The following is a 12,367-nucleotide window of genomic DNA, read 5'->3' as shown; positions in this document are numbered from 1 at the left end:
TATTTTCATCCCCTCTATCACACAGTCCCCTGTTTCTCCAACTTCACTGCTCCCATGGGGACGGTGTTGTCTCCTGACTATCCAGAAGGCTATGGCAACAACCTCAACTGTGTGTGGCTCATTATCTCTGAGCCTGGCTCCAGAATCCACCTGGCCTTTAATGACTTTGACCTGGAGCCTCCCTATGACTTCCTGACTATCAAAGATGGGGACCAGTCAGGAGCTACAATACTAGGGCGCTTCTCAGGGGCTGAAGTTCCTTCTCACCTGACGTCCAACAGCAACATACTACAGCTGGAGTTTCAGGCTGATCACTCTATGTCTGGGCGAGGGTTCAACATCACCTATAGCAGTAAGGGACAGTTTGATTAATTTGATTCAAAGAATCATATCCTAGTAAAGCATTTCTAAACAAATAATTGCATCCACCATTTTCCTGTTATGGTTAGGGGTTAGTGTTAATGTTTTTGAATATTAGGATTGACTATCTGAACTTTTACATTTGAATACGTTTTAAAGATTTACAAACATCTAACCAAATAAACAAGAATTATCAAGTGTACAGAGTACAGTTTAAACAAATTTCATCTTATATCTTATTAATGTTAAAGATGGGATGAAGTTCAGACATACAAGTAATTTGTTTGGATGTGCATGTTCTCAGTCACAAAGCATACTATTGTCCTTTTAAAGTGAATGCTTAAGCTTTAAGGAGAAATCCTGCTACATTGCATCCCCAAGAGAAGTGCCTAATGTGCCTTAACAAAACAAAAAGCAGCATTTAGGATAGTGCGTACAGTTCCTAACTCTTGTGCCTCATTGCCTAACACCATCGTAATTCTTTTTCTCCGGGCGAAGGCAAACAAGCTCTAAAAGCAGAGGCTATTGTCACCCTTGTGTACAGAGCAGATCTGTTAGGTTTTTTTCTCTCCTACAGACAGCAACATCCATTTCCCTTATCTCCAGACTTCTCAAAGACCCCATTTCTCATTCACACAAGAGCGTTTGTCACTAGATCTTGTTCTCTTTCTTCTCATTACAAGCTTTTGGGCATAATGAGTGCCCTGACCCTGGTATACCGTTGAATGCCAGGCGCTTTGGGGACAGCTTCCAACTGGGTAGCTCCATCTCAGTGGTTTGTGAGGAGGGCTTCATCAAGACCCAGGGAGCTGACACCATCACATGCCATCTGGAGGAAGGCAAAGGGATGTGGAGCGGACTCATTCCCAAATGTGAAGGTACTGAGATGGAATAGCTAATAATTGTGTGGTTGGTGGACAGATGTGTCAACTTGAGTTAGAAAGAGAATGATGGAACAGAGGGAATTTTGATAAAAAGGTGCAGTTCACCCAAACTAGGCTACATTATTGCCAGGTATTTGTGTAACTACAGCCCTTTTGGTGACTCATCCTATATATATATATATATATATATTTTCATGTGGATACAAAAATATTACTGAGTGGTATCACTCTTAAAACAACTACTTTTTGCCACCTATTATCCTCCTCTCGTCTTTGATCTATTCATGTCTTTAATTTGTATCTTTATCCTCCCCATCCCTCCAACCATTCTTCCACCTCTCTGTCCCTCCAGCTCCTTGTGGGGGCCACTACTCAGGGCCGTCTGGTGTCATCCTTTCCCCGGGGTGGCCAGGCTACTATAAAGACTCCCTAAGTTGTGAATGGGTCATTGAGGCAGAGCCGGGAAGCTCCATCAAGATCAGCTTTGACAGGTTTGTATGACAGTGCTGCAACAGCTTATCCATGAAAACAAAGATACACACACATACTGTATTATATACTCACACAAAGTTATGCTTTATGACTAGATTAAGCAATCTTCTGTTTAAAAAAACAAAACAACAAAACCCTGAGATATGAGTGGTGACAATACATCCATCAAGTGGTTTGATTGACTTAGATGGGGTGGGGGTGTCGGCAGCTTCATTGGGGTCATCAGGTGGGCACCCTCCTTCCCCGTAGTTTCAATGATAGGCCCACAACACCTCCGGAGGGCTCATCAGCAACACCTGGTGTCCATTTCCCTCCTGCTTGCTACATTAGAGAGCTGCTGTAAAGAAAAAAAACTTGCTGTAAAATCTTTATTTCTTACCATTAAGAAGCAAAACCATGAAATCTTCATATTTTATAATCAACACTTTCTCAGTACTGACACACTAAAGAAACAAAGCTACTTTCCCTATGATATTTTTGTGAAAGCAGCCCATGTATATGTATATGTGTATGTATATATACCAATCACCAGCCACTGTATTGGGTACACCTTGCTAGTACCGAGTTGCCTTCAGAACTGCTTTAATCCTTCGTAGCATAGATTCAACAAGGTACTGGAAACATTCCTCAAAGAGTTTGGTCCATATTGACATGATAGCATCACGCAGTGGCTGCAGATTTGTCTGCTGCACATCCATGATGTGAATCTCCCATTCCATCACATCCCAAAGGTGCTCTATTGGATTGAGATCTGGTGACTGTGGAGGCCATTTGAGTACAGTGAACTCATTGTCGTTTTCAAGAAACCAGTCTGAGAGGATTCGCGCTTTATGACATGCTGGAAGTAGCCATCAGAAGATGGGTACACTGTGGTCATAAAGGGATGGACATGGTCAGCAACAATACTCAGGTAGGCTGTGGCGTCGACACAATGCTCAGTTGGTACTAATGGGCCCAAAGTGCGCCAAGAAAATATCCCCACACCATTACACCCCCACCACCAGCCTGAACCGTTGATACAAGGCAGGATGGATCCATGCTTTCATGTTGTTGACGCCAAATTCTGACTCTAACATCCGAATGTCGCAGCAGAAATCGAGACTCATTAGACCAGGCAACGTTTTTCCAATCCTCTATTGTCCAATTTTGGTGAGCCTGTGCGAATTGTAGCCTCAGTTTTCTGTTCTTAGATGACAGGAATGGCACCCGGTGTGGTCTTCTGCTGCTGTAGCTCATCCGCCTCAAGGTTCGACGTGTGGTGCCTTCAGAGATGCTCTTTTGCATACCTTACTGTTGCCTTTCTATTTGCGCCCACAGAACTGGCGCTCACTTTTTTTCTCTTTTTGGGACCATTCTCTGTAAACCTAAAGATGGTTGTGCGTGAAAATCCCGGTAGATCACCAGTTTCTGAAATACCCAGACCAGCCCGTCTGGCACCAACAACCATGCCACGTTCAAAGTCACTTAAATAATCTTTCTTCCCCGTTCTGATGCTCGCTTTGAACTGCAGCAGATCGTCTTGACCATGTCTACATGCATTGAGTTGCTGCCATGTGATTGGCTGATTAGAAATTTGCGTTAACGAGCAGTTGGGCAGGTGTACCTAATAAAGTGGCCCGTGAGGTGTGTGAGTGTGTATGTGTGTGTATATATTTGTTCAAATTTGGGACGAATAACCACTTCCACTTAATGATAAACTAATTTGATTTTTGATGTCAAAGGTCAGTGTCCTGACCTCAACAAATGCATTTGTGGTCATAGCTAAAGAATTCCTAATTTAATTATGATAAGATTTCACACAAATGTGTAATAGGATAAAATGATGAAGTAATGACATTTATATCCAAAAGGTCAAAGGTCAACTTCACTGTTACAAATTCAACACCATAACTCAGGAACAGAAGGAGAGACATTTTGTCAGATACTGAATTGATGACACTTATCTTGGAACTGTGCTGATAATATGAATCTTCTGTGCTGCTGGGTTGAAGATGTGTCCGTGCTTCTATGTTTCGCCAAAAAATACACCTAATACCTTTTTATTAAATTCCATCAAAGTCTTTACTACATATATTATGTAAGTCTGGACAGTAACATTACCTTAATTGGTTGACGGAGGAATACAACCACAAGGTTTTAAGCTCTTTGCATTAATACCATATACCAATAAACGTCTGAAGGTATTCTTTCCACAATATTGATGGTGATACTGGAGCTTTGTGCTGATTACTTATTTGTTGATGTAGAAACCTAAGGGTGACTACAAATCCATACCATGTCAGATTTCCAAAAAAACTCATTGATCTTGTACTATTGCAATAATTTGAACACTTGTTGTATCTACTCAAAATTAGGATGTTTTCACTGCAGACACAAAAGGCTAGCTAGCCTCAAACTGTTTCCTTTGTTGTAGCAGAAATATTGTTTTGAATACAAATGATTGTATACTCGGCATCTCCCTCTCTCCGCTCTCTTTAAGGTTTCAAACTGAGCTCAGTTATGACTTCCTGGAAGTGCATGACGGTCCCAACCTGCTCTCTCCTCTTGTTGGCTCTTTCAATGGAACCCTGGTCCCTCAATTCCTGTTTAGTAGCAGCAACTTTCTGTATCTGCTCTTCACCACCGATAACAGTCGATCAAACAGTGGCTTCAAGATATTCTATGAAGGTGAGAGAATGTTACTATTGCCTGCAAAATATATATTGCATCAGTACACAAATATTCATATTCTCTTCATTGGATTCAGAATCATTTAGTGGATTTTAAATTAGTTATGTCAAAAAATGGCCCTAGAAATTTATATCAGTCTGCCTTTCTTGTAATACTTGTATAAAGTTTCTGAAACTACAGTATATGTGAGCACCAAGCTGTGTGAAGAATGTGTTTCAGGTGGATTACATGACAAGAGCACTGGTATTATCATAACAGCTTGGCTCAATGAGCTTCAGTTCTTGGGAAGTTTTTCAGTTTAGGTATGAAAAAAAAGGCATAGAAATTCAAGAGACTACATTGCTCATTGTGAAATCAAAAGCCAAATGTCAGGACAAAGTCAGCTACACATCCTAATCAATGCAGCTTATTGAATGTCATATTGTAAACTGTGAATGTAAAAAAACACTGAAACAGCAGAGAGTTTAATTGCATTGTGGGACTTATGTACAGTAAATCCCTAGATTCACTCTGCTATCCAAACGTGTCCTTGCAATGTCCTGCGCCTTGTCAGACGCAACAGTAGCCCCAAGTTTAAAGGTGCAAGCTAGTAGAGGGAGGTTATCTTCAAGTGCACAGACTGACGAAGAAAATCTGGATGGGGGAAGTGAACCGTTATCTCATAGAGGTACATCATCAAATACTGTGATTAACTGGGTAAAATCTTCTTTTCTCAGGGGAGTTTGTGGTTTTTGCTTTTTTTCTCCATTTTGCATGGCGTCGTAGTAGGATTTCAAAAATCCCATAGTGTTCTGGACATAGTGCAAGATTTTTACACTAGCACAATTACACTCGTCACTCAGATGTTATTCAAAAGACAGAGTTTATTATGTCTGTATTATTGACTGAAAGCAGACCGCAAGTGCCTTTGTCTTATTATGTTTCGCTCTCAAGTGCATTTTTCTTTTGTTGATGAGGCTATTGAAAAGCAATAAACTTAAGATCATATTAGCTTCTTCCATTGCAATTTAGGACATATCTTATTGCTGAAATGCTTTGGGAAAACCAAGCCTAGTTCATTTGTAAAATTGGTCTCATAAAGTAGGGCTGTTTTGAATTATACTGTGAGTAAACTGAGGCATATCAGCACACCCCACACCTTTTGTATGTAATGGATAACTTATGACACAACATTATATGTATCATATTATGTTATTTTTCTTCACCAAATTCATGCACCCTAGAGGCATGTGTCATTTCTTATTGCTGGCTTCAGTACCTTCTGCTGGCCATGCCGGCAATATTTGTTTGACTTGTTGAGAGTGTGTGTGTATCCAGTGCTGTTTGATTCTGCAGTGGATGCAATTTTACATAGATTTCACATTGTGCGCTCCCCTTTAAATGCACTTCATGCTGGGCTCACAGTCACTGATGTCAGACATCCAGCAATGAACAGATACTATTTTGCTGGACGTCTAAATCTCTTGACTGGGTCAATCACCTGAAACTACTGCAGCAGCAGGAATTGGACTAGAACCAGGATAATACCTTGATAAAACCTTGAATATGGAGAAATAGATAAATGAATAGACAGCTGAACAGACCATAGCCTCAACTCCCTAATATTAATGCTTACATGTTAATTCACTTTTTTGCAAAACTACAAAAGTGGGAGCTAAAAATACAGGTTCTGATAATCCTAATTGAGTATTCTCAACTAGGATTATTAGAACCTGCCTACGCATGGTTGATAAATGCTTACACAACTGTTGTCAATGCCTAAAATCAACATATTGTTAGTGCATCAAAAACAACCCTACTTGGAAGTTTTCCAAATGGCAGTCCTGGAAATCACAGGGAAAAATGGGGCCGCCCTCTTGCAGCTTGCGTCACTGAAGATTAGGGGAGATCTGGCACTACTACAGTGCCTATAGAAAGTCATGATACCCTTTTGAAATTATACCTTTTTTTTACAGCCTGAAATGATAATGCATAAAACAAATATATCTATCCAGCAGGATTTACACATTTTGCCTTACAACATTCAAGTGAATTTGTGAAAATTAATAAAAAGTTAGTTATTAGTATAGCAGCCTTGGAAAAGAGTCTCTTTAGAATAACCATTATAAACATTGTCAGGTATAACCAATCACCTTCCAGATTACACACCAAGTTAATTGGCCTCCACCAGACATCAATTGTGGGGACTTTGATTTTACTTATGAATAAAATCAGCGGTTCTTTAAGGATTTTACCACATAATTTGACTGAACTCCAACAGTTCTGCAGGAAGAATGGGGAAATATTTCCCAATCTAGGTGCACAAAGCTGGTAGAGACGGATCCAAACAGACTGATGGCTGTGATTACAGCAAAAGGTGCCTCCATAAAGTATTAAATCTGGGGCTATTGATTTCACTCCTAGTAGTTCATGGTAACACAAAGAATTCACCATGGTTCGAAAGATGCTTTCAAAAGAGCATGACAACGACCCAAAACACACCTCCATAAAAACCACACAGTGGCTAGAGGAGAGGAAGGTGAATGTCCTAGAGTGGCTGAGTCAGAGCCCTGACCTAAATCCTACAGAACATTTTTTGGATGGACTTGAAGAGTGCAGTCCATCGCCGCTCACCACAGAATTTGACTGAACTTGAAAAGTTCTGCAGGAAGAATGGGGAAATATTTCCCCATCCAGGTGCACAAAGCTGGTAGAGACATATCAAGGCAGACTGATGGTTGTAATTAAAGCAAAAGGTGCCTCCATAAAGTATTAAATCTGGGGACTCTTCACTTTTCCAACCCTGTTATTCTAGTTTTTCATTTATTTTTTTTTAATTTATGGAAATTTTGAGGAAAAAAATTTCACTTGAACTTTGTAAGGCAAAATGTGTAAATCACGCTGGAAAAAAGCTATTTAGACAAACTGTCAAAGCATTGCAGCAGTCAATGCACTAGTGCATTTTTTCCATAAAGTCTCAACTGTGCCGTATTATAAAACAGCCTTTGCTATTGTCCGAAATATGTCACTTTTTCTGTGAGGTACTTTTTATGCATCTTGTAATATATTTTACCACTTTTGACTAAGCATACACAAGCATTCCTTTTTTAATTTAAAAGTCAAAGTAAACCTTGCTTTCTCTTTTATTTATGCAACCTGAGACCTACCTTTTGTGGTATGATTATAATAACATCAAAGCTTCTGTCAGCCCCTTTTTTATGAATGTGGCCTAGAGATTTTACTGATTGCAAAAATAGAATTGCCATTTCATATTTCATGAAAGCTGTATGACATCAATATACCTCTGTAGCTTAACAGTCTTACTTCATTTGCAGAACAAAGAGCAGACTTTCTCTTCGTCAGTATAAATAGTTGAACATAATCTGACATACTGTGTGACAGAATGAAAAGAACATAGTAACTTTAAGAATATTGCTGAACGTGATAAATATCACGTCACAACAGAATGAAGATGTATTGCTTGGTGATTATCATCGTTCACAGTAACAGAAAGCAAGTCCTTAGGTGAACAAAAAACTAGACTCTACCTAAAGGTTGTAAACAAAGGAATTGCGATAAAATTAAAATACAACAGTTCCAATTTAAATGTAATTGTAAAGATGAACAGTTGTCTCAAAACGTATTTAAGTGTTTGATTTTAATTTCTCTAGTGGTCACATTGGACACATACTCCTGCATGGATCCTGGTATTCCAGTTAATGGGGTACGGTTAAGCCATGACCTGTCCATTGGTTCCACGGTGTCCTTCCAGTGTGATCCAGGATACAGGCTGAGCCACGAGGAATCACTGGTTTGTGAGAAGAACCACTTCTGGAGCCACCCACTGCCCACTTGTGATGGTATGTGTATATGTTTTTGCAGTGCATTCCAGCTCAGGCATCAGCCTCATCACAATTTCTTTTTGCGTCAATGCTAATCAAATTTGTACTTTTTGTAAATACTTTTTTGGTTTGCATGTTCGACTCTGTGACATAATATATGATTTGAACACCTTAGAGCTGAATGATAAGATTCTAGGACCACCCTTCTTGTCCTTGAAGTATCCTCACATGAATGTTAAGAGTCAATGAAGGGACATTTAATAATTGACTTATTAGGATGTCAGCATTATTTTGAGAAAAAACACAGTTTATTTGTACATAGTGTGTATAGTCTAGCAGTCTTTAAGCCACAAATACTTATGGGATGCTGCCATTAGTAACTGGCAAGAGGTTTCTAAATACATTTTTCAAAAGGTTCTTACCGCAGCTGCTTCCATTACTGTATTCATTCTCAAACCTCAAAACGAGGTTTGAGTCATTACCTCTTGCCTTTATTGCAAATGGTAACGACGCAGAAGTGAATAAGGAAAGCCTACAGCAGGTCTCACTATCCAAACATTTAAAAAAAACAGTCCTTGTGTAACCAACTAAGTTGGTTTCACATGATACTGAAGATAGATAATGATCAACTTTAAAGCAAGTCAAGCATGTTCCTGATACTTTTGATATCTTTCAAAATCTCCCCCATGGTTGTGTTTCTATAGTTCTGCTTTTTGTGCTGTTTAAAGCACACTGAAGGACAATTGTGGCGATTATTGTTGAGGCTCACAAACCGTAAATGATGTATTTTAGTCACGGATCACTCATTTGAAACAAATAGAATACATGCAAGGGTTGCCGGTGAGCACCATACCGTGCATAAGATACAGTGCCGTGTTATGCAGGCAGCTTCAGCCCAACAGTTGTCCTGAAAATTAATTTTATATCTTGGAGCATTTTCTTGCCTAGGTGTGTGCCAGACTGGTGCCAAATGCCTTGGCTCTCTGTCTATGGAGCCTCTAAAGTAGATCGTTTGCCAAGTGTACTCATCCACTTTTAATGACTTTATGTAATTTTGGCTCATTAATAAAATATTTGATATAATTTTGTTGGTGGGTAAGGATTCAGGCCTTGATGTGTAGTGCTTGCTGGAGGGCCCAAGGGTGGAAGGAGAGACGATAAGGGAAGGGGAGGGGGGGTTGCAGCTGTAGAGCCTCAGGCGTCTCAGTGATCCTCAAAACATCATCTGACATTCATTACTTTGAAATTATGTACATGCACAAGTTCTACTTCTAATATTTGTCAACAATTGCTGTTTTGAAGAAGACATCCAGGCATTTGGTTGTACACACACACACACACACACACACACACACACACACACACACACACACACACACACACACACACACACACACACACACACACACACCGATTTTGATCAATGCTATATTTAAAAACGAGTGCTCATTTTGTGAAATTACCTTTTAGTTTAAACACAATGGCAGCATGAGAAAATGGTTGCAGGTCTGATTAATATCCAATTAGACCAGTTAACGGTATTGTATGTATTAAGTATCGCTTACTAGTAAACACACAGTCATCCACAAAGTCAGATAGAGAGAGAAACGATGGTCGAGCGAGCTTGAGACTGAATGAATAGTATGCACCATTCATTGTGGACAAAGCAGTAAATCAATAGACGAAAACAGTATATTTTGATTGTTTCAGCACAATTTAACACGCACACACACACACACACACCTCCACAGAGTCCTGCTAGAAAGTGCCACATTGTCGGATTATGAGTGAATGCAGTGCTTCTCCCTGTCTCTCTCCCTGTGTGTGTGTTGGTAAAATAGACACACTGCCTTATGCCCTTTGTGTCACTACTAGATGCTGAGGGAGAGGGTTGTCACAAAGTGGCTGTTGGGGATCTAAGCGTTACTCACCCTATTCATTGTTATAGCTGGAGGTTAAACACCCATTTGGGGTTGTCAACACCCAATGTCTATGTCCACCATTAAAATAAGAAATAAACAGCAAATTCAGGATGAGGGCAGGGTCTCTGCAGATATAGACACCACCACACACTTTTTACGTGCTGATGGAGGGGGATTACTTTTGTATTACTTTTTATATTGCTTTTTAGGATAATACAACATATTATACCTTTTTAACCTTCTAACGGATATATAGCATTAACCTCCCAGTCCTGAGTCCTCAATGAAGGTAGAGATTTATCTCATTAACTTCCTTTGATGAGATTGTTCTGGCAGTAAAGTCAATAGTCAACATGCCTGAGAATCATACACTTTGAGAGTCATTTACTTTGGAAAATCTCTAAATTGATAGAGTAAACATTTTGATTCCAATGTATCACCCATTGTAAGGAAGTGTTTATCTTTTCACAAGTTATTGGTATTTTCTTTGTAATTTATGGGGATCACAGGTGAATATAATCCTATCAATCTCATTTCCATTTATTTTGTAGAAACCCTTTCACACTTATTTTGGAAACCAGATGTAGTCACAGGTGTATCTATTAGCAAACTTGGGCGAGTCTCTCCTCTCCTCGCCCTGTTGCATCTGCGCAGAGCGCAGACCGTCCACTATTTCCTGCTTTAGCTTCGGCTTGTTTTGTAGAAGTGGATGTCAAGTCACTCATAGACGACAACAATAGAAGCAGTCACTTCTTCCTACCTCCAAGTAGACTAAGATGAATCAATTGAATCATTCAGACATTAAATAAAGAATCGCAATACTTAGGTGAATCGTTTTTTGTTTTTTTTCCCCAACCCCCACCTATTACGTCGACTGTAACTTCTCTACATGGTGTGTAGCACCTGGATTATCCTCCCAATATGACTGAGAGGTAGATGAACGCAGCACTGGACTGATTGTTTCTATTTGGAAGATTCAAAATCACTTTTACATTCATAGTAAGGTCTGATGCTCTAATCTGCTGAATATGCTTATGGGAGTTATTGTGAATTGTAAGTAAATTAAATTGATTATCATGTTTGATGACTATGTCTTTCAGTTTAAGATACCTAGGAGTGAAAAAACTATGGATGGATAGCTGGATTGATGAATAATTTATCGTCCTGGCAGTAGGGCAGGTTTTGAGAGAGGGAGAAAAAAAACATTGTGTTGGCAGAATTACAGGTACTCATTAAAATAGCAGGACAGGATGTGATATGACTAAAATGCATTATTCATTTAAATTGTTCCTCTGACTTCAGGTGAAGGATTTATTGGTTCATTTACGAATTTCTTTTTTTTTTACAGCAACAGTTATCATTTATTATCTTCCTTTTTTATTCAGCATCATGCGGTGGGGATATCAGGGGCCCTGGAGGGATCATCTTATCCCCTGGCTTCCCAGAGCTGTATCCTAACTCCCTGAACTGTACATGGACTGTAGAAGTCAGCCATGGAAAAGGTAGGAAAACCCCACCAATTTAAATAATGCATTTGTCAACATATGAGTATACATACAATGCATACTGAAATACTTTTGGTCTTGAGTGTTATACTTTAGATTTACTAATTTGAGAAGGATTTTTATTTTGTACTTGTGTGAGTCCGTCACACACTACACCTCCATATTTTTTTATAGTCCTTACCACACTGACATTCAGTAGTCCTCACAATGGCAAGGTTATAAAACTCTGTATAAATTAAAAATGGTAACCCCTCAACAGATTCCAAGAACATTACAGAGATTTATTGTTATAAAGTGAGAAGTGATTTGAGCAAAGAGAATTTAAATGCACTGACTTTTTTCATGTTTGGCAACTGTCCAGAATATGTCTAAAGATAATATTATACTCTGAGGTGTTAACTCATTGAAAATTTATCTGTGTGATTCTTTTTTGTATTCTAGTGTCGGATAATTCAGTTTAATTTGTAGTTCTTCTTTATCAGCAGTTCTTCCACTTATTATACTTATATGATCCAGTGTTGTACAGTATGCTGCTTTATAAATTCTTCAGTTGGACAGCACGTTACACTGTTAAGAGTGTATCTGTGTTTCATCAAGTTTTCAGCTCATTTAATGAATAACTTTGGCATTTCAGTGGTTCACCCGGTAAGAGCAATCCGGTATCTCAGTTTTATTCACTTATTATTCTTTGTTTGGTTAGTTTAAATCCATTA

General features: G+C 39.1%; 1 protein-coding gene across 1 annotated transcript in view; it reads left to right on the top strand.

Moving 5' to 3' along the window:
• The window catches only part of LOC310950587 (CUB and sushi domain-containing protein 3-like), a gene marked incomplete at its 5' end in the record, with an annotated part of 253,461 nt that overhangs the window by 89,080 nt on the left and 152,014 nt on the right, over window positions 1-12,367 (top strand). The window contains 6 exons of the mRNA XM_083918484.1: window positions 26-352; window positions 1,044-1,238; window positions 1,597-1,735; window positions 4,216-4,403; window positions 8,057-8,245; window positions 11,535-11,651. Of these exons, the coding sequence (XP_083774610.1) occupies window positions 26-352; window positions 1,044-1,238; window positions 1,597-1,735; window positions 4,216-4,403; window positions 8,057-8,245; window positions 11,535-11,651 (1,155 nt within the window). The remainder of the gene's footprint in view (window positions 1-25; window positions 353-1,043; window positions 1,239-1,596; window positions 1,736-4,215; window positions 4,404-8,056; window positions 8,246-11,534; window positions 11,652-12,367) is intronic.

This window comes from Echiichthys vipera (genome assembly GCF_963691815.1).
Source record: "Echiichthys vipera genome assembly, chromosome: 8".
Lineage (NCBI taxonomy): Eukaryota > Metazoa > Chordata > Actinopteri > Perciformes > Trachinidae > Echiichthys > Echiichthys vipera.
This window is presented reverse-complemented; position numbering and strand designations above follow the sequence as displayed.